Genomic DNA, 24219 nt, shown 5'->3' on the forward strand with positions numbered 1-24219 from the left:
AAAGACCTTGTGTAGGTGAGAGGGAATAAGATTAGAGGATGGAAGGATTAATTTAGGTGATACCATGGGAGGCTTATTCTTGGCAGTAAAATGGCAGAATATGGAGTGCAGATGCTGGGAAGTGAGTAAATGATGTAGAAGTCTTCAGAAGTGTTCTGCTCCCTTCAGTGCATTCATGAAGTGGTAAGCAAGGTTCACTTAAGTATGAGAGAGAAGTTTGGGGTTTAAAAGAAGAGAGATATGAAATAGTCACTAAAATGAGATACTTAATGTACTGTATAATTAGGAACATTAAAAGGCAAAGGGGATAGTAAAAAATCATAAAGCTTAAAACTATGTTTACACCTTTGGAATTGCCATTAAACAGTAGCAAGTAGTTTGAAAGCTTACTGTTTTTGAGGAAATTGTTCTGCTAATGAAACCCAGTTCTAGCCTGCCACAGTCTGACTCAAACCCCCCAAACAGTCCTCAGACTGTGATACAAACCCATCAGGAAATGATCCATTTATGTAAATTGTCCATAGGAAACTATGTTAGAAAAATATATATACATCTATACCTCGTGTGGTCTTTCTTCATTTGCTTTTTAAAATATATAAACTATTACATATATTCTTTTTTAAAAATGTGCTTTGCTTTTTCACTTACTTATTTTGGCAGTTGTTCAAATTTTCTGTTGTGTTAACAACTGCCCAAAACTTGGCTTAAAAAACAACAGTCATTTATTTAACTCACACAGCTACAAAAATTTGTCGACAAGACTTGGCAGTGACATCTCAAGTGGAGTAACTTGAAAGCTAGGAGTCATCTGATGGCTAAAGGCTAGAATCACCAAAAGACTCACTTGCTCACATGCCTGGCATTTGATTCTGGCTGTCAGCTGGACCGCAGGATAGTTGGCCACAGTACCTACATGTGATGTCTCTATGTGGCTGCCTAACCTGTGACTTGAGTTCCAAGAGTGTGTCCCAAAGAAGGTGGAAATGCATACAATTATTATTTAGCCTCAGAAATCACATAACACCATTGTATCATACTCCTTTGGTTGAGCAGTTTTAACTCAATGAAGTATATCATAAAGTAAAAAGAGCTTGTAGGATAAGATATATTGTGCTATATTTGGAAAATACAATATGCCACAAAGATGCTTCCATACGTAACTGTGGAAGTCACATAATCTCACTTCTGCCATTCTCCATTGCTTTAAGCAGTTACATCTTAATTTTTTTTTTAATTTCTTAAAAAAAAAATCACACCAAGTCTTCGTTGTGGCACATGGGATCTTTAGTTGCAGTATGTGGGATCTAGTTCCCTGACCAGGGATCAAACCCAGGCCCCCTGCATTGGGAGCTTGGAGTCTTACCCACTAAACCACCAAGGGAAGTCCCTCTTAAAAAAATTTCTGAAGCATTCATTTTTTATTATTGAAATATAATTGATATACTCTTATGTTAAGTTTCAGGTATATTACATAATGATTTGGTATTTGCATACATTATGAAATGATTACCAGGATAAATCTAGTAACATCTGTCCCCATACAATGTTATTACAGTATTATTGACAGTATTCCTTATGATGTATATTGTATTCCCATAGCTTATTTACTTATAACTGGAGATTTGTATCTCTTTATCCCCTTCACCTATCCCCTGCCCCAAATACCCATTCTTCCCTTTGGTGACCACCCATCTGTTCTTTATGAGTGTTTTCATTTGTTTGCTTTTTTTAGACTCTACATATAAGTGAAGTCATATGGTATTTGTCTTTATTTTACTTAGCATAATACCCTCTAGATGCATACGTTATTAAAATGGCAAGATTTCATTTTTATGAAATGAGTAATTCCACTGAATGTATATACTGAGTTGAATATATATATGTATAAAAATATATACCACATATTCTTTATCCATTCATCTATTACTAGACACTTAGGTTGCTTCTACATCTTGACTTGTAAATAATGCTGCAGTGAACATTGGGGAGCATATATCTTTTTGAGTTAGTGGTTTTTTCTTTGGGTAAATACCCAGAAGTGAAATTTCTGGGTCACATGGCAGTTCTATTTTTAATTTTTGGAGGACCTTCCATAATATTTTCCATAGTTCAGTTCAGTCGCTCAGTCGTGCCCGACTCTTTGCGACCAAATGAATTGCAGCATGCCAGGCCTCCCTGTTCATCACCAACTCCCAGAGTCCAACCAAACCCATGTCCATCGTGTCAGTGATGCCATCCAACCATCTCATCCTCTGTCGTCCCCTTCTCCTGCTCTCAATCTTTCCCAGCATCAGGGTATTTTCAAATGAGTCAGCTCTTCGCATCAGGTGGCCAAAGTATTGGAGTTTCAGCTTCAACATTGGTCCTTCCAATGAACACCCAGGACTGATCTCCTTTAGGATGTACTGGTTGGATCTCCTTGCAGTCCAAGGGACTCTCAAGAGTCTTCTCCAACACCACAGTTCAAAAGCATCAATTCCTCGGCACTCAGCTTTCTTTATAGTCCAACTCTCACATCTGTACATGACCAGTGGAAAAACCATAGCCTTGACTAGACGGACCTTTGTTGGCAAAATAATGTCTCTGCTTTTTAATATGCTGTCTGGGTTGGTCATAACTTTCCTTCCAAGGAGTAAGCGTCTTTTAATTTCATAGCTGCAATCACCATCTGCAGTGATTTTGGAGCCCAGAAAAAGTCAGCCGCTGTTGCCACTGTTTCCCTGTCTATTTCCCATGAGGTGATGGGACCGGATGCATCAATTTACAATCCTGTCAACAGTGTGCGAGTGTCCCCTTTTCTCCACATTTTTGCTAAAACTTGCCATTTGTTATCTTTTTGATGACAGCTATTCTGACAGGTGTGAGATGGTATCTCATTGCAGTATTTATTTGCATTTCCCTTATTAGTGATGTTGAGCATCTTTTCATGTGTCTATTGGCCATCTGTATGTCTTCTTTGGAAAAATGTCTCTTTGGGTCCTCTGTCCATTTTTTAATTAGGTTGATTTATTTTTTTTGATGTTGAGTTGTATGGGTTCCTGTATATTTTGGATTTTTACCCCTTATTAGAGATATCATTTGCAAATATTTTCTCCCATCAGTAGACTGCCTTTTTGTTTTGTTGAGAGTTTTTGCTTTCACTGTGCAAAAGCTTTTGAGTTGACTGTAGTAGCATTTGTGGTATTTTGCCCTTTGTTTCCCTTGCATGAGGAGCCAGATCAGAAAAAGTATTGCTAAGACCAGTGTCAGAGATTGTACCAGGCAGATACATCTTAATGGGAGAGTGTCATGTTTTAAGAAAGCATATAAGATGGGATATATTTTAGTGACATTCTTAGAAAATATATTTTGTCCAGGAGATTCTCTCAGATATGAAGAGTTTCTTTGTTTTTATGGTGGTATATTATTCCTATAGCTATATATTATTATTTTGCTGATGCACCAGAATTTTGGCAAAATTCTCATTTTCTTCCTGGGAACCTGGCTACCCAGTCCTGTGCCAAATTTCCCATTCTCCTCTACCAGTTATGGTCCTGTGACTAAGTGAAATATCATCAGAAGTGATACACAGTTTCCCTCTCATTTGCTCAAAGAGTAATTTCCATGAGTTTATAAATAAATCTGAATTCATCGTTAATTCCAGTTAAGATAAATATTTAATGTGGCTATTATAGAATACATTTTACTTCTGGTTCTGGACCAAGATGGAGTATAAAGAATTGTTAGTAGAAAAGTAACTATAAGATATAAAAACACTCTGTTGTTTTAGTTGCTAAGTCATGTCCAACTCTTTGCAACCCTATGGACTATAGCCCACCGGGCTTCTCTGTCCATGAGATTTCCCAGGCCAGAATACTAGAGTTGGTTGCCATTTCCTTCTCCAGGGTATCTTCCCGACTCAGGAATTGAACCCACATCTCTAGCATCTCCTGTATTAGCAGGCAGATTCTTTACCACTGAGGCAAGGGAAGCCCAACAGAACTCTGAAGAATACCTAGAGGCCAAGGGAGAATAACAAAGATAAATTTTGACGGCGAGTCCCATCTTTTAACTCTGGGGTTCAGTTCAAATTTTACAGAAGGTGCGGTTTCAGCCCCACTGGATGGTGGAGGATTTTTATAGGTTTCCAGGGCCAGAGCTGATCTATAGTCATTGAGCAAGCAGGAGACAAACCTTTGGTACACACCTGAATTGCAGCTGGTAGAGTTGAGGTGCAGGTACAAGGTTTAGAAAACAGTGTCTGCATTGAAAGGGACATGGGAAACTGCCAGGGCATAAGCAACTGACAGCTCATGTGTGGGCACCTAGGAAGAGTCAGAAGCTGCTGTAGCCTAAGGACTACAGTTCACATTATGTACATCAGGAAGGAAGTTTGTTGGCTTTGGTTGGGCTGTAGAGTTGCCAATCACAATGGAATGAAACTATTAGAAATAACAGTAGCAGTAGGAAAGAGGGAAATCCACAAAAAATGTGGAAATTGAACGTACTCTTAACCAATATATCAGATAAGAAATCACAAGGGAAATTAGAAAATATCTTGAGACAAATTGAAATAAAAAAACAAGACACAAAGACTTATGGGATGCATCCAAATCAGAGGGGAATTTATAGCTATAACATTTACATTAAAAGAAAAAAGAGGTCAAACCAATAACCTAACTTTACAACATGTGGAACTAAATAGCTCACTATTTAAAATCCTAAGAGATGATGCTTTTAAAGTGCTACACTCCATATGCTAGCAAATTTGGAAAACTTAGCAGTGGCCACAGGACTGGAAGGTCAGTTTTCATTCCAGTCCCAAAGAAAGGCAATGCCAAAGAATGTTCAAACTACAGCACAATTGCATTCATTTCACACACTAGCAAAGTAATGCTCAAAATTCTCCAAGCAAGGCTTCAACAGTATGTGAACTCAGAACTTCCATATGTTCAAGCTGGATTTAGAAAAGGCAGAGGAACCAGAGATCAAACTGCCAACATCTGTTGGATCATACAAAAAGCAAGAGAGTTCCAGAAAAACAACTGCTGTATTGGCTGTCAAAGCCTTTGACTGTGTCAAAGCCTTTGACTGTGTGGATCACAACAAACTGGAAAATCCTTCAAACGTTGGGAAAACCAGACCACCTTACCTGCCTCCTAAGAAATCTGTATGCAGGTCAAGAAGCCACAGGTAGAACTGGACATGGAACAACGGACTGGTTCCAAATTGGGAAAGGACTACATCAAGGCTGTATATTGTCACCCTGCTTATTTAACTTAGATGCAGAGTACATCATGCAAAATGCTGGGCTGGATGAAGCACAAGCTAGAATCAAGACTATTGGGAGGAATATTCATAACCTCAGATATGCAGATGACACCACCCTTATGGCAGAAAGCGAAGAGGAATGAAAGAGCCTCTTAATGAAAGTGAAAGAGAGCGAAAAAGCTGGCTTAAAACTCAACATTCAGAAAACAAAGATCATGGCATCCAGTCCCATCACTTCATGGCAAATAGATGGGGAAACAGTGGCAGACTTTATTTTGGGGGGCTCCAAAATCACTGCAGATGGTGACTGCATCCATGAAATTAAAAGACGCATGCTCCTTGGAAGAAAAGTTATGACTAACCTAGATAGCATATTAAAAAGCAGAGACAGTCCTTTGCCAACAAAGATCCATCTAGTCAAAGCTATGGTTTTTCCAGTAGTCATGTATGGATGTGAGAGTTGGACTATAAAGAAAGCTGAGGGCCGAAGAATTGATGCTTTTGAACTGTGGTGTTGGAGAAGACTCTTGAGAGACCCTTGGACTGTGAGAAGATCAAACCAGTCAATCCAGGAAATCAGTCCTGAATATTCATTGGAAGGACTGATGCTAAAGCTGAAGCTCCAGTACTTTGGCTATCTGATGCGAAGAACTGACTCATTGGAAAAGACCCTGATGCTGGGGAAGATTGAAGGCAGGAGGAGAAGGGGACGACAGGATAAGATGGTTGGATGGCATCACCGACTTGATGGACATGAGTTTGAGCAAGCTCCAGGAGTTGGTGATGGACAGGGAAGCCTGGTGTGCTGCAGTCCATGAGGTCACAAAGAGTCGGACATGACTGAGTGACTGAACTGAAACTGAGAATTCTATATAAAAATAATCAATAAACCTAGAAGCTGGTTCTTTGAAAATAACAGCAAATAGGCAAATCTTTCTCTATGACTATATATATAGACAGAGATAGAAGACTTAAACCACTAAAATCAGAAGTGAAAGGAATACTATAAACAGTTGTAGACCAACATACTGATAACCTTGATGAAATAGGCAATCTCCTAGAAACACACAAACTACAAAAAACAGTTCAAGAAGAAATAGATCTTGATGCTGGGAAAGACTGAGGGCAGGAGAAGGAAGCCCTTCTCCTGAGGGCTCCCTTCAAAGGATAAGATGGTTGGATGGCATTATTGACTCAATGGACATGAGTTTGAGTGAACTCCAGGAGATAGTGAAGGACAGGGAAACCCGGTGTGGTGCAGTCCATAGGGTCACAAAAAGTCGGACATGACTGAGCAACTGAACAACAACAACAACCAATAGGCCTATAACAACAACAACAAAAAGGAAATTAAATCAGCAATCACAAACCTTCCAACAAAGAAAAGCTCAGGACAAGATGGCTTAACTGGTGAATTTTAGAATAACACCAATACTTCTTAAACTCTTCCCACAAATTGAATTAAATAGAAAACTAACAAACTCATCCTAAGAGATCAACATTACCTTGATACCAAAGCCAAAAACTCTAATGAATAGGATGCAAATATCCTCAAAACTGTACTGGCAATAATAATATGCTAGTGAATTCAGCAAGCTACTGAAAGGATTAACATTGTGGCCAAGTGTAATTTATCCAGGTCCTGTGGGGGGTTTCAACATAGGAAACCAATGTAATGTGCTACATTTATAAAGTAAAGAGGAAAAATCTAAATAATCGTGTCAACTGATGCAGAAATATATCTGAATTAAAACTATAAAACTCTTACGACAAAATACAGGTGTAAATCTTTGTGACCTTGGATTAATGGCTTCTTAGATACGATTCCAAAGGAAATAAACAGACAAATTGGAATTCATCAAAATTAAAAACTGTTTTGCTTCAAAGGGCACTGCCAAGAAAGTAAAAGGAGAACCTACAAAAATGGGATAATATGTTTATAAATAACATATCTGGTAAGTGACTTGTCTGAGTCCTTTTGCTGTAAGGAATACCATAGCTGAGTGGCTTATCCACAACAGAAATGTGTCACAGTTCTTGAGGCTGGAAAGTTCAAGATGAAGGTGCTGGCAGATTCCATGTCTGGTGAGGGTCCACTTTCTGTTTCATAGGTGGATATCTTTTCACTGTGTGCTAACATGGCAGAAGAAGCAAGTGAGCTCTTTGGGCTCTTTTATAAGGGCACTACTCCAATTTGTGAGGGCTCTGCCCTTATGACATAATCGTCCTCTGAATACCCCGCCTCCAAATACCTTTACATTTGTCATTAGGGTTTGACACGCGGATTTTTATTTGTGGGGGTGGAGGGACACAAACATTCAGACCATAGCAGAACTTGTATGTAGAGTACATGAAGCACTCTGATAGTTCAACAATAAAAAGAACCCCTTTGTTAGGGACTGAGTATGCATATGTTGAAATCCTAACCCACAACTGGAAGGTGCAGCCTTTGGGAGGTAATCATTTCATAGTGTATAAATATACCACGTGGGCTTCTCTGGTGGCTCAGAGGGTAAAGCGTCTGCCTGCAATGCAGGAGACCTGGGTTCAATTCCTGGGTTGGGAAGATCCCCTGGAGAAGGAAATAGCAACCCACTCCAGTACCCTTGCCTGGAAAATCCCATGGATAGAGAAGCCTGGTAGGCTACAGTCCATGGGGTCACAAAGAGTTGAACACGACTGAGCAACTTCACTTTCTTTTCCTTTCTAAATATACCAAAAGATTGCATTGTACAGTTTATATATATATAATTTTAATTTGTCAATCATACCTCAGTAAAGCTGGGGGAAAAAAGAATGATGGGGAAAAAGATGTGTAGTAAGTAGGCTATAAAACTCTCAGCATAAAAATACAGTCATGCTCAAAACACTGATGCCTAGAGGAAAAGTCACCAGATTAACAGTGATTGCATTTGGAAGTCAATTGTATACAAACTTCTTTCTGAAGAAAATGGTGACTATGGGTTGAATGAATGGTGAATATGGCACATCTGAGGTACAGTGAAGAAATAACTGACAAAAGCAAACATTAAATGTTTTTTTAATTATGAAATAGTTTAAATATACAGAAAGATACAGAGAATAAAACCCCACAACCAGCTTTATCATTTTAGAAGAATTGGCCATGATTGCTTATTTTTTCAACAAATGATTTCTCATTTTTCTCCCTCTCCAGAGGTAATTACAATTTGATGATTATTTCCATGAATGTTATTACACTATTTTCATATGGTATTCAGCCATGAAAAAATATGTAATTTTGATTTGCATGTTTTCAAACTTTATATAGATAAGTGGAACCATATCATACAAAATACCCCCCAGTTCAATTTCAGTATTGTTTCTCAGATATATCCATGTTGATAGAAGTATCTCTAGTTCCTTCATTTCAACTTCAAGTCTAACATTTAAACCCTAATGATTTTTTTGATTGCCTAAAACTTTTCATTTCTACAAACACTGAAATGGGTCTTCATGTACATCTCCCTGAACACGAGAGGCTCTGTAGAGGTTTAAGTTGAATTTCTGGGTCAAAGAGTATCCATATTTTCAACTTCACTAGATACTGACAAATTCTTTTTAAAAAACTACAGAAAGTCCCCTACACAGGAATGAGTTCTGTTCCAAGAGAATGTTTGTAAGTCCAATTTTTCCAAGTCCAACTAAGTTAGCCTGGGTACCCAACTGCCACATTTGGCTATATAGAACTCTACTTTAATAGCTTTCCCTGGAGAAGGGAATGAATGGCAACCCACTCCAGTATTCTTGCCTCGAGAATTCTGTGGACTTTTCACACAATACATAAAAAGCAAAAAATAAAGAATACATTTTTAATCTTACAGTACAGTACCTTGAAAAGGACAGTAGTACAGTAAAACAGCTGGCATACAGGGGCTGGCATCAAGGGAACAGGTAAGAATTACTGACTGGAGGAGGGAAATAGGATATGGTAGAGCTGAAGGACTGTCAGCAATAGAAGATATCAGCTACATCACTGCCTGCTTTTACGCTTGCTTCTGGACATCCTGGACTTGAAATAAAGATACTGTACTACTGTGCTCTATACTGTAAAGTACACAAAAGCACAGCTACTTGTAAAGGATGGACGCATGTCACAAGGTACGCCAGACATGTAAACTAACTTACATGACTAGACGTGCGAATGCACATACATATCTTTGAAAGCTTGCAACTTGAAGGTTTGTATGTAGGGGGCTGGGGACTTACTGTATTTTCAACTGCATTGCATGATTATTTCTATTGCTCCACATCTTTCCAGTAATTAGTACTGTGATGCTTTTGAAATAGTTCATTGTGATTGTTTCCCTCACTGCCATGACGTATACTGTCAATTCTTTTACTACTCCCAAATCCATTCTTTCTCTAAAGCTGCTGCTTTATCATATGCAAATTTTCTACAAATTGATTAGATTCAACAATTTTATTGCTGTTCTTTAGAATTCACACTTCATAGATTAATTTTAAAAGTTTTAAAATTTGATGTGAAATTAAAGGGCAAAATTTTGTTGGAATTGCAGTGAATTTGTTAATCAGAAATAATGGATAACTTTATTGAGTCTCGGCTATATAATGCCCTTTGATTTATTATTCTTTAGTTTTCTGGACCTAGAAAATCTATTGTTTTTGAGGGTCTGGTCTTTGTATCGATCATGGTGTCTCATGTCTAAATCAGTGTGTGGCAAACAGCACCTACTCAATATTCACTGAATGAATGAAACTGTGTATATATATATGTGTGTGTGTGTAGTTTGTAATTTTCTTCTCAATCCCCTTTTGTTTTATAATCACCTGATAAAAATTTATAAACTTTGTATTTTTTTTCTGTAGTATGAAACAGTTTAGATGAAATCACTTAGATTAACCCATACTATTACTTGGGACTGATGTCTTTTTATGCTACAGTATGAATTTCTTGAGGTTTTGGAGTTAACTGCAATACTCTCTGTGCTTGATCTAAATAGAAGTTCTGTATTTTTCTCAGTGAACCTTCATTTTCTTTAATTAGTTTATCTAATTCTTTCTCTTTAGAAACCGCCTAAAACCAGCTGTTATAGTTCTACTTCTATTACTTGCCTCTAGTAAAAAACACTCCTACATACATTCTAAAGTTTTTAGGTTGTCCCAGTTGTGACCTGCTGCTTCCCATGGATATTCTTCTTTGCCTACTAAGGAATCTTGTTTTAGCTGTAAGGATTAAATGAGTTTAATATTATGTTGAGTATGTAGAATAGTGCCTGGTGCATAGTAGGCACTCAAGACATGTTAGCTATTATTATTTAATTGAAGATCTGCTATATTTGATGCACCAGGTGAAGTACTTTGCATGCAAATTTCATACTTAATATGCACCAATCTACAACAGACATTGTTTCATTTAATACTCACATTTCTACACTATGGTATCCTTTATTATCCCTATTTTAAGAATTAAAGAAAACCCTGAGTTTCAGATAAGTCAAGCAAATTACTCAAATTCACACAATGCCAGAGTAGTAGGAGAGCTATGATTTTCCAGAATCTAGGCTCTTAGTCCTGGTAAGTGTCTCGTGCCTAGATCTGAGAGAGAGACAAATAAAATAAGGCTGAAAGGTATATAAGAACTAGATAATGAAGCTCCTCATAGACAGTTTTGAAGACTGTAGATGTTAAAGAACAACAGCAAGGCAGTGATGTATTATTACACTTGAAAATGATCATTTTGGGTGCATGGTGGGAAATGAATTTAAGGAGACCAAAAGCTGATACAGGAAGATCTGTTAGAAAGCTACAGAGTGACCCTCATGATTGGTCAACAGAAACTAATAGAATTCTATAGCTGAAACTACCATTTAGTAATCACTTTTGAAAATCCAGATGCACATTAGAAATATCTTGGAAATTTTTTGAAAAACACAAATGCCTGGGTATTACTTTTTTCCCCAAAACTCCAGATGTGATTCTAATGAGCAGCCATGTTTAAGAACAACTGGACGATATCATGTTTTACTTTTATCTAGTTTCACTTTTTCTATTTCATATTCAGTTCTCCCATTTCACTTACTTTGTTTTCCAGTCTGTCTCATTTTTTGTTTTCTCAAGCCTTTATCAAGTTTAGTAGAAAAGCTTTTGTATACATACATATACATATAATATGTATAATATATATATTTTAGAAAAGATGAATTTTTGCTTAGCTAAAATATTTATGACATTTTGGTTCCACTTGTTTGACTGAGTATGAATAGAATGCTCGATTTCTAATTTATATTTATTCAAAACTTTGTTATAGTCTCATTTATTCTGGCATCTAATACTACTGCTAAAAGTCTAGAAAACTTATTATTTTAGTGATTAAAAAAAAATTTTTTTTAAATGATGCTTGAAATTTCAATTCCGAGAATATAAAGAAATACTATGTTGTTAAACAAACAAGAAATTAACATGTGATACAGTAACTAAAGTATAGATTTGGTTCAAATTTCACAAAATTTTATGCTAGAGTCCATTATTTGTCTTCATATTTTACTCAAGATTCCACACTGTATTTAGTTGCATTGAGCACAAAACAAATTCTGAAAAATTCTCTTTTCATTTTTATTGTTACAAATATTTTCTAATTTTCCTTGTTATGGTTTCTTAGATACACTCATCATTTAAAAGTGGACATTTAATTTCCAAATACATGTTTTTTTTTTTTAAAGTATTCTTGATATTAATTTCTAATTTTGATATTAATTTCTCATTTACGTGCTTTCTTCTCTGCAATTATCGTCTGTGTTTTTCCAATCATTTAACTTCATTGAGGCTTTCGATGGCTAAGTCAAAGATCTCTCTTGGTAAATGTCACATTGCACTTGAAAATGTGTAGGTTATTTTCAAATATCTTTTGATATTGATTCCTAACATAATTCCACAGTGATAAGAGAACAGACTCTGTATGATTTCAATACTTTCAGACCACGAAACTTTTGCACCTCAATTTACATCCCTGGATATGCTACAGAGTCTCCTGGTTTATAGTCTATGGGAACTTCAACAGAACTTATATCCTACTGTTGTGTGAAAATTATATAAATCTTAATTATGTTGAATTGGTTCATAGTACTTTTCTATTCTACTACATCCTTCTACTTTTCTGCCTATTCACTCTATTAATTTTTGAGAGTTTGATATTGAAACTCCAACTAAAAGCCTTAATTTATCTACTTAAAAAAATAATTGTAATATATAGCGGAACTATATAACTTTGTTTTGTATTTTCCAAGTCTCCTGTAAATGTGTTATCATACTTTCATAATTTAAAAAATTAAAAAAAAGGAGCTATAGAGTGATCCATGTGAGATGAGTCTTAAACTAGGATGGCAATATTAGAGATGGAGAAAAGAGTATAAATTCCAACAGTATTTATGAAATAGTCTACAGGACTTGGTAATTGACTGGATTGGGTGGTGAGAGTGCCTCCCCAAGATGGATTCTCTGATGATGAGCAAGGTGTGCATGCTGCCTGAAAGTTTTCTTGCATTCCTTACATTCATAGGGTCTCTCTCCAGTATGAATTCTCTGGTGTTGGGCAAGGGATCCACAGTAACTAAAAGCCTTTCCACAAACATTACATTCATAAGGCTTCTCTCCAGTATGAACTCGCTGATGTTGAGTAAGGGATGAATCATTGCTAAAAGCCTTCCCACATTTAATACATTCGTAGGGTTTCTCTCCAGTATGAACTCTCTGATGTTGAGCAAGGTAGGCAATCTGGCTGAATGCTTTCCTACATTGCTGACATTTATAAGGTTTTTCTCCAGTATGAATTCTCTGATGTTGAGCAAGGTGTGAATTCTGGCTGAAAGCCTTCCCACATTCCTTACATTCATAGGGTCTCTCTCCAGTATGTATTCTCTGATGTACAGTAAGGTATGCACGAAGGCTAAATGCTTTCCTGCAGACATTACATTCATAAGGTTTCTCACCAGTATGAACTCTCTGGTGTTGAGCAATAGATGATCTATTGCTAAATGCTTTCCCACATTCAATACATTCATAGGGTTTCTCTCCAGTATGGACTCTCTGATGTTGAGCAAGGTAAGCAAACTGGCTGAAGGCCTTCTTACACACCTTGCATTCATAAGGTTTTTCTCCAGTATGAACTCTCAGGTGTTGAACGAGGTGTGCATTCTGACTGAAGGCTTTCCTACATTCCTTACACTCATAGGGTTTTTCTCCAGTATGAATCCTCTGATGTTGAACAAGATTTGATCGCTGGCTGAATGCTTTCCCACATTCTACACATTTATAGGGTTTCTCTCCAGTATGAATTCTTTGATGAAGAGTAAGGGATGAGCTCTGGCTGAAGACTTTTTCACAGTCATTACATTTCAAAAGTTTCTTCTCTGTATAGATACTCTTGGGCTTAATGGCAATTAATTTTTTTTTAAAGCTTTTATGTGTGTTATGTTTATGTACTTTCTCCTCTTTGGGGATTATCTGTTGAGTATGAAGTAGTGTGTTGGGATGGAAACTTATCCAAGTTTTGTTATATTCTTGCCCTCTTTTATCAACAGGGGCTTCTTCATGAGTGATTGTCTCTTCCTTGAAACATGCTTTCTGATTCATCGGTTGCCCTTCAAGATGGCCCTCACATTTCCATTCTTCTTTCAAACTGGAGTACTCAAGGCCATAGCTTGTAAGTTTTTCTATTACCTTCTGAGATGACTGTGGTTCATAAATGTCCTGCTTTGGGGTTAATTCTTCAGTCTCACACACAGATTCCCAGTCTGAAAAATAATAAAAAAATTCTCCTCTATTAAGTACCAGAAGGTACATTTATAAATGTGCATGTATAAAGTATGTGAATTTAACAGCAAATAAGACCCACAAGAACACTGTTTTTTGTAGTTCTGAAGAGTGCAAAAACAATAACTGAAAATAAGTCATAGAGTAACTGGAGGAGGAGAGTGGAGAAGACTCTTGAGAGTCCCTTGGACTGCAAGGAGGTCAAACCAGTCAGTCCTAAAGGAAATCGACCCTGAATATTCATTGGAAAGACTGATACTGAAGCTCCAATACTTTGGCCATCTGATGTGAGAGCCGACTCATTGGAAAAGATCCTGATACTGGGAAAGATTGAGGGCATGAGGAGAAGGGGACAACAGAGGATGAGATGGTTGGATGGCATCACTGACTCAATGGACATGAATTTGAGGAAATTCCAGGAGACGGTGAAGGACAGGGAAGTCTGACGTGCTCTCCGTGGTGTCACAAAGAGTTGGACATGAGCGGGTGGCTGAACCACAACAATAAACTTGAGGAGAAATGATTAGAATAATAAGGAAATCAATACAGTAAATCATAGGTCAAGAAGGATTTGTGTAGGTGGTTGGACCTGGTTATAATTTTATGCATGTATGAATAATACAAGAACTGAAATAATCTCCACTCTTACAGTTACTTCTTTCAAGAATATTCATTGAACCTTGTGCCAGGTACTATTCTATATGCTTTCAGTTTTGAAAGAAATGAAGATCCTTACCTTCATGGATCTTACATTCTTGGGGAGAACAGAAATAAATGCTAAATAAGTAAATTTTATTGTATGTTAGAAGGTACTAAGTGCTATGGAAAAAGAAAAGCAGGGTAAGAGAGATCAGGAGTGAAGGTGAAGTCAAAGGAGGGAATCATTAATAAGTTAACACTGAAGCAAAGAATTGAAGGAAGTGAAAAAGTTAGTCACTTAGATATTCAGAGAAAGAACATTCTGGACAGAAGAAACAGCCTAAAAGCAAAGGCATGTTTGGTTTGTCTGAGGAATAACAAGAAGGTCAATGTGGCTAGAGAGGGCTGAGATGAAGTCAGAGGTAAAGGATAATTAGATTATTTAAGGTTTATAGGCTTCCTAAGGAACTTGGCTTTTACTCTGAGATGGAGAGCCACTGAATTGGTGTGAGTACAGAAGTGACATCTAGTTACAGTTTAATGAAATTACTGGAAGGTGGAGAGCAAGAGGAGAAGAAAAGGGACCTACTATTGTAGCAATCAATGTGAGAAATAATAATTATTTAGACCAGAGAGATATCAATGAAGATATAAAGAGGTGGTCAGATTCTATTTAATTTTTCCTCTTGGAAAGGCCAAGAAGATATCCTGACAGATTGGATATAGAGTGTTAACAGAAAGAGATAAGACAAACACGCCTCCCAAGTTTATGGTTTGAACAATGGAAGGATGGAACAGCCATCAACATTGGCTAGTGAACCCTCCCACACTGTTGACAGAGAACAAACTAGTAAGGAGAAGGACACAGGGGGAAGCAAGATAAGGGCAGAGGATTTAGAGGTACAAACTGTTACGCATAAAATAAGCTACAAGGATATATTGTACAGAGCAGAGAATATAGATAGTATTTTATAATTACTATAAACGGAGTATAACTTCTAAAACTTTTGAATCACTATGTTGTATACCTTAAACTAATATAATACACTAAATCATCAACTATGAGTACATGCTCAGTTGCTAAGTTGTGTCCAACTTTTTGCGACTCCATGAACTGTAGCCTGCCAGGCTCCTGTGTCCATGCGATTTCCTAGGCAAGAATACTGGAGTGGGTTGCCAGTTCCTTTTCCAGGGGATCTTCCCAACCCAGGGATCAAAACCATGTCTCCTGCATTGGCAGGCAGGTTCTTTATCCTGGAACCACCAGGGAAGCCCACACTAAATCAACTATATCTCAAAAAAAAAAAAAAAAAAAGAAGTCTGGACTCGAGATTTTTAAATTGGGAGTTGCCAGCATATAGATGGTATTTAACAAGACTATATTATCAAGAGAATGAGCATATATAGAAGAGAAAGGAGCAAAGGAATAAACCCCAGAGCACTCCAACATAAAGATATCAGGAAAAGAGGAGAAACCAAAATATATTAAGAAGGGCAAATGTAAGCAAGAAAAAATCAGAGGTGAGAACATTAATACCACATGATATTAAAGGTTATAACAAAAATCAACTTGTTCAATGATTTATACTGAAAAAGAATAAAATACACTTTCACAATAACATACACAGTTTGGAATATATTATTAAGAAATGACACAAAGGGATTCTCTGGCTGTCCGGGGGTTAGGACTCCATGCTTTCACTGTGGAGGGTCGGGTTCAATCCCTGATCAGGGAACTACAATCTTGGAAACCACACACAGCAGATAAAAAGAAGAAAGAAATGTCTTGAAATAATTAATAAAACAATGGCTAATAACAGTAACCATTAATAAGAACTATCTTTCTTTATATATAAAGTATACATTGGGACTCGCAAAACACCACATAGATAAATAAAAGGCACATAATAGAATATAGAAGCTATGTGGGAAAGTACTATACTATTTATACTTCTTTTTTCAAATAAGAATATTATCTTGTAATTTTAGATCAATTTTAAAAAGCAATAGAAGAAAGCATAAAGAAAAAAACTTTACAATTCTAATAAGGGACTGCCCCCTAAAATCTGAGTAAATGGAGAAGATGCACACCTTGCTTTTTATATATGAGGAACCAACATGGTAAAGCCACAAAGTCTCATTAAATTTACCTGTTATGTTCATTTAATTATAGTCAGAGCCTTCTGTGATTTCTTAAAAGAACTGTGCAACAAAGAATGTGGCAGGCTGTGTCCCTGTGTAACCTCTAAGTCATCTGAACTCCTGGAAGGAGTGTCTTTGTTATTCATGGTGAGCCTCTTGGACTACACCTGATAATTAACACTAATAAGGTGACTCATGATGACTCCTTACGTAGTTTTTGCTAAGGAGATGACTCAGGCTGGAGGCAAACCATGTTGGAAAGACCAACCATATGATCAGAGGGTTGGAGCTTTGAGCCACCATATCAGTCTAACTTTTGGGAAAGGAAGAAAGGCTTGGAGATTAAGTCACATTGGGTAATGATTCACTCAGTCATCCCTACATACTGAAACAAAACAAAACTAATCTTCCCCTGCCACCCCCCCTCAAACACAAAAAACTCAAGAGAGCTTCCCTGGCTGGTAATATTCTTTTGAATACTGAGATGCCTGATGGGCCCTTATAACAACTGAAACCTTACATTTGCAACTCTCCTAGCCTTCCACCTTTGGTGCCTCTCCTTTTAGCTAGTTCTGATCTGCAGTCTTTGTTACAGTAAAAGTGTAATCATAATAATATGCTTGAGTTCTGTGAGTCATTCTAGTGAATTATCAAACCTGAGGGTGACTGTAGGCATTCTCAAATGTGCAGCCAGCTGGTCGAAATGAGGGTGGCCCCAAGGATGCCCCAACTTGAAGCTGGTGTCTGAAATAAGCACAATCTTGTGGAATGCTGTCCTCTCAGATTTTACAGTTTGGAAAACTCACTGCAAGAATTTTTTTCTTTTTTTGAGGAAAACTCCCTGGTGGTCCAGAGGTTAGCACTCAACACTTTCACTTGCCATGGGCTGGGGTTCAATCCCTGGTTGGGGAACTAAGATTCTGTGAGCCAAACGGTATGGCCAAAACAAAAATATTGTGACTTAAAAAAAAAAAAAAATTCTTTTTAATTCTAAAGTTCACCAAAAAATATACATGAATCTAGGATAGACTATATGTTAGCCCATAAAACAATCTTAATAAATTTTCAAAGATTGAAATCATACCAAGAATCTTTTTTAATCATAATGGACTGAAACTATAACTCAATAGCAACCTAAAAACTGGAAAATCCACAAATACATGGAAATTAAACAGCACACATTTACACAACCAATGGATCAAAGAAGAAATCACAGAGGAATTAAAAAATATCTTACAACAAATGAAAATAAAAATGCAACATACCAAAATTTATGGGATGCCTCAGAAATAGTTATAGCTGTGAAAGTTTACATCACAAAAGAAGAAAAATATCAAATAAACATTAACAAACTAGAAAAAGAGCAAACTAAACCAAATGTAGAAGAAAGGAAAAATAATAGAGATTCAAGCAGAGATAAACCAAACAGAAAATTTAAAAAGCAATAGAAAGAATCAATTAAACCAAGAGTTTGTTTTTCAGTAAGATCAACAAAACTGATGAACCTTTAGACTGACTAATAAAAAAGAGCAATTCAACTGAAGTCAGAAATGACTCCAGTCAGAGCAATTAGGCAAGAAAAGCAAATAAAAAGCACTGAAATTAGAAAAGAGGAAATAAAATTATTTGTTTGTAGACAACATGATCTTACACATAGACATTCTTAACACTCCACAAAAGCAAAACAAACACTTGTTATAACAAACTCAGCACAGAGTCAGAATACAAAGTCAACACACACCAATCAGTTGCATTTCTATACATTAACAATGAACAATCTGAAAAGAAAATTAAGAAAACAACTTCATTTACCACAGCAACAGAAAGAATAAAATACTTCGGAATTAATCAAGGTGAAAGACTTATATAATGAAAACTATAAAACATTGGTGAAAGAAATTAAAAGATAACTGTAAATAAATGGAGACATCCTGTGTTCATGGATTAGAAGTTAATACTGTTAAGATGTCCACACTACCCAAAGCTATCTACAGATTCAATGCAATACCTATCAAATTCCCAGTGATTTCTCCAGAAATAGAAACATCAATCCTAAAATTCATATGTAATCTTAATGGACTCTGAATAGTCAAAAGAATCTTGAAAAGGAAGAAGGTAGTTGGAGGTGTCACACTTCCTGATTTCAAAACATATTACAAAGCTACAGTACACAAAACACTGTGATATGACAGAAAGAGATCTATATATATACACACACCAATGGAATAGCAAATAGAGAGCTCAGAAATAAATCCTTATATATATTGTCAAATGATTTTTGATGAGTGTGCCAAGACCTTTCCATGGGGAAAAGGACACGCTTTTCAATAAATGATGCTAGAAAAATTAAATATCCACGTGTAAAACAAAGAAGTTGTTACACCACACATAAAAATTAACCGAAAATGGATAAAAGACTTAACCTAAAACTTAAAACTAAAATACTCTTAGAAGGAAACACAGGGAAAAATCTTCATGACATTATATTCAGCAATGATTTATTGGTTATGATACCAAAAGCATAGGTAATAAAAAAGTAGACAAATTGAACTTCATGAAAATTAAAGACTTACTGTGCATAAAGGACAATCAACAGAGTGAAAGGCAACCCACAGTGGTTATGGGAGAAAATATTTGCCAATTACGTATCTGAAAAGAGGTTAATATTCAGAATACATAAAGAACTGCTAAAACTCAACAATAACACAATTAGGTTATGAGACTGGACAAAAAAATATTTAGCTATATACTGTTCACAAAAGAAACACATAGAAAGTAAGAGAGTAAAGGAGTGAAGAAAACTACACTGAAGAAACAGTAATAAAAGAAGGCCTTTATAAAGTTCTATCAAGCTAAATAGTTAAGGGAGGAATCATCACTAAAGAGTAATAATAATAGAAGAATTCATCAAAAGATAATCTTTCTGGGATTACCAGAAAGATAATTCCCAAAACATATTATAAAACACTTTAATAATACTGCTCAAGGAGATTTTTTTAAAAAATCAGTAGACTCAGAAGAATTGACCAGCACAATTAATGAGCTTAATCCAATGAACATATATCAAATGCTGTACTACACAAGCAGCAGACATTTTCCAGAATACACAGTTTATCAAAATTTACTCCCTAGACATAAAATAGGCTTCAAAGTACTTCAAAGCATGCATATTAAACAGACCGTATCCTCCACGTGCAATGTAGTTAAAACAAAAACTTAAATTTGGAACTTAAAGCTTCCAAATAATCCATGGTCAGGAAAAAAAAAATCAGTGGAAATTAGAAAATGCTAAGATATACTAGCACCCCACTCCAGTACTCTTGCCTGGAAAATCCCATAGATGAAGGAGCCTGGTAGGCTGCAGTCCACGGGGTCGCTAAGAGTCCGACACAACTGAGCGACTTCACTTTCTCTTTTCACTTTCATGCACTGGAGAAGGAAATGGCAACCCACTCCAGTATTCTTGCCTGGAGAATCCCAGGGACGGTGGAGCCTGGTGGGCTGCCGTCTCTGGGGAAGCACAGAGTCGGACACGACTGAAGCGACTTGGCAGCAGCAGCAAGATATACATGATAACAAAAATATTATATATCAAAACATGTGGACTATATTCCTAACATAGTCTTAAATGCTTAGAAAAGACCCCCCAAAACACTGAATTATGTAACTTTAAAAGCTAAAAAAAAGACTTCCCTGGTAATTAGTGGATTTGAATCTGCATGCCAATACAGAGGATAGAGGTTTGATCCCTGGTCCGGAAAGATTCCACATGCCTCGGAGCAACTAAAGCCAGTGTGTCACAACTACTGAGCCAGTGCTCTAGAGGCTGTGAGCTGCAACTACTGAGCCCACACACCACCACTACTGAAGCCAGTGTGGTCTTAAGGCCCACAAGCCCCAACACTGAGCCCACATACTCCGACTACTGAGCCTGTGTGCCTGGAGCCTGTGCTCTGTAACAAGAGAAGCCACCACAACAAGGAGCCTATGCACAAAAATGAAGAGTAGCCCCTACTCACCCCAATTAGAAAAAGGATGCACGTAGCAACAAAGGCTGAGCACAACCAAAAATAAAATAAACAAAATTTTTATAAATATTTTAAAAGAGAGAAAAATAGCATAATAATGTAGGAGGAATAAAATAGAGGAGAACTACCTGACAAAAATTTAAAGATAAATTAGAGATAATCAGTGAGGTAAAAATGTCTGAAAACATTAATAAGTTGAAAGATTTGTTTCTCTCTTTTTAGAAGGAAAACTAGATCATGATTACATATACTACCAACTTTAGATAAGAGAAAATAACTTTAATAAATTTGAAAACTTACATAAGAAGTATAAATCTTTAGAAAAATACCATAACTCCACAACTATAGGAGAAATAAAAAATAGATTCTTATAACAGAAATTGAATTATTAAATTCTTTTCACACATAAAAAAATCCCAGGCCAAGATGAACAAAGTTCTACCAAACATCCAAAACAAACATTTTTTATTTTACCCAAAATCTTCTAAGGAAGAAAAAGATTTTATGAGATTAGGACAACCTTGATTCTAAGATCTGACGAGGAGTACATGAAAGGAAAATTGAAGGCCAACCTCGCTGACAAACACAGGTGCAAAAAACCTAAAGAAAGTTTTGGCAGATAGCAACTAGCTATGAATGGAAAAGATAAAGATAGGTCTGTCTCAGGAATACAAGATTGGTTCAGCATTAAAAATGTAATTCACTACATAAAAAAGAAAACACCATCTAATCACCTACAGATATAGAAAAACATTTCTTCAAATTCAAAAGCTTTCTACAATCAAAACTCTTAACAAATGGTAATGAAAGGGTATCTCCAGAAACCTTTAAACATCAGAATTATTAATAACAAAATATTACAGCACTTCCTAGGTGGCGCAGTGGTAAAGAACCTACCTGCCAATGCAGGAGACGTGGGTTCAATCCCTAGGTTGGGAAGATCCCCTGGAGGACGGTGTGGCAACCTACTCCAATATTTTTGCCTGGGGAATCCCCACGGACAGAGAAGCCTCGTGGGCTTACAGTTCGTAAGGTCACAAAGAGTCGAACACGACTGAAGTGACTTAGCATATACAAAGCACTTCAGTTGAGACCAGAAATTGATAAAAATACCTGCCATCACTACTTTGATTCATACTGTATTGGTGATCTAAGGACAATAGAAAAAAGAAATTAAAGTGAAGAAACTGCCATTATTCACAGACATACCCACCCACAGAAAAAGTCAAGGAAATCTAAAAATTACTAATAGTATTGTGAGTTTCCCAATGTTGCTAGATATATAAGGTCAAAGTATAGAAGTTAACTTTATTTCTTTGTATGAGCAACAAACTGAAAACAGAGAACGCTTAACATAGGAACAAAATTTAAATGTCTAGAAATTAATCTAATAGATGTGTGTGGCCTTTATAGAGAAAATTATAAAACACATTGAAAGAATTTAAAAATCTAAGTAAACGGAAAGACAAACTATGTTTACAAATAGAAAAAAAAAATCCAAAGTCAATATGTAGAATAAATAAAATTTAAACCAAAAGCCAATAGCTTTTTCTTGTTTTCTGGTGGAAACTGACAAGCTGACCTAAACTTCAGTTAGATGTCCAAAGGGCAAATTCTGAAGAACATAAAGAAGGTATAGGGACTTACTCTAACAAATATTCAGTTTTTACATTAAATATTTTTTTAAGATAGTGTGGTACTTTCAAGAGAGAGGGGACATACGTATACCTATGGCTGATTCACACTGATATATGGCAGAAACCAACACAATATTATAAAGCAATTATCTTCCAATTAAAAATAAATAAATTTTAAAAAAAGATAGTGTGGTACTGGCGAAACGAAACAGAATCAAGGGAATGGAGCAGAGATCACAATCAGATTCATAAATATACTATTAGGTTGGACAAAAAGTTCATTTGGGTTTTCTGTGGCATCTTACCAAAAATCCAAATGAAGATTTTGGCCAACCCAATATAACCTGATATATTAAGAGGTAACATTCAGAACAATAAGCAAAGAAAGCTCACTTCTTCAGTAAATGTCTAGGACACTTGGTTTCCCATAAGGAGTAGAAATTAAATACTTCAAACTCAAAAACCAATTTTTGGACTACGGCACTAAATGTAAAGGAGAATCTTTAGAGGACAGTTTGAGAATACCCATATGACTTCAGAATAGAGAAAAGTTTCTTAAAGTATCAAAAATCATAGCCTACACAAATCGAATCTACAATGAGATATCACCTCATACCTTTCAGAATGGTCATCATTAAAGAGACCAGAAATTAACAAATGATGGTGAGAATGTGAAGAAAATGGAACCCTCCTACACTGTTGGTAGGGATGTAAACTGGTACAGCCACTGTGGAAAACAGTACAGAGGTTCCTCAGAAAACTAAATATGATCAGAAAAATCAGAAAACTACCATATGATCTAGCAATTCCATTCCTGGGTATATATCCAAAGAAAATGAAAACATTAACTCAAAAAGATACAAGCACCTCAGTGTTCATAGGAGCACTGTTTACAACAGCCTAACTGTTCATTAACAGATGAATGGATAAAGATATGACATACTGGGAGTGTAAGACTTAGTGCTTTCACTGCCATAGGCCCAGGTTTGAACCCTAATTGGGGAACTAAGATCCCACCAGTTGCACAGTGTGGCCAAATAAATAAATAAATAAAAGCAACAAGGATATATTGTATAGCATAGGGAGGATAGCCAATATTTTATAATAACTTTAAATGAAGTATAATCTATAAAAATACTGAATCACTATGTTGTATACCTGAAATATATGTACATCAACAATACCTCATAAAAATATATATATCTCTAAAACTGAAGAAAGGACTGAGCAGGCACTTAACAGAAGAGGAAATCAAAATAGCCTTTTATAAATATAAAAAGATGCCAAGTATTTTTTAGTAATCAAGGAAATTCAGATGACAAGTATAAGTAAATATGTCACACATGTCAAATTTGCAAAAAGTTTTAAATTTGTTAATTCTCAGTCTGGAGCAATGAATACTCTCACACATGAATACTCTCACACACAGCTATTAGAAATGTAAGTTAGTACAAGTAATCTAGAAAGTAAAATAGCATTATGCAGTAAATTCCTGGCTATATTCTCTACATGAACTCTAGCATATGTGCACCATCAGTCACACGTAATAAGGTTCATAGCAGTAACATTTATAATAACAGAAGACTGAAACAATTCAAATGCCCTTCGGTGGATAAATTATGATTTTCACAGTGGAATATATTACATTTCACCAGGAAAAAAATTCAATGAAAAATGGTGACTAAAATCAATATAGATGAATCTGAGGAATATAATTTTGAGTTGAAAAGTCA

General features: G+C 36.1%; 1 protein-coding gene across 3 annotated transcripts in view; it reads right to left on the reverse strand.

The window, feature by feature from the left end:
* LOC145515674 (uncharacterized) overlaps positions 1-24219 on the reverse strand; it is a 189202-nt gene that overhangs the window by 149455 nt on the left and 15528 nt on the right. For all 3 annotated transcript variants that reach the window (XM_081516709.1, XM_081516708.1, XM_081516710.1), the window contains exon 5: positions 11759-14021. In XM_081516709.1, the coding sequence (XP_081372835.1) occupies positions 12667-14021 (1355 nt within the window). In that variant the 3' untranslated portion in view covers positions 11759-12666. Of the gene's footprint in view, positions 14022-24219 lie in introns of those variants that run through there.

The sequence above is a fragment of the Giraffa tippelskirchi genome, chromosome 7 (genome assembly GCF_054371585.1).
Source record: "Giraffa tippelskirchi isolate mGirTip1 chromosome 7, T2T-mGirTip1v1.2.pri, whole genome shotgun sequence".
Taxonomy (NCBI): domain Eukaryota; kingdom Metazoa; phylum Chordata; class Mammalia; order Artiodactyla; family Giraffidae; genus Giraffa; species Giraffa tippelskirchi.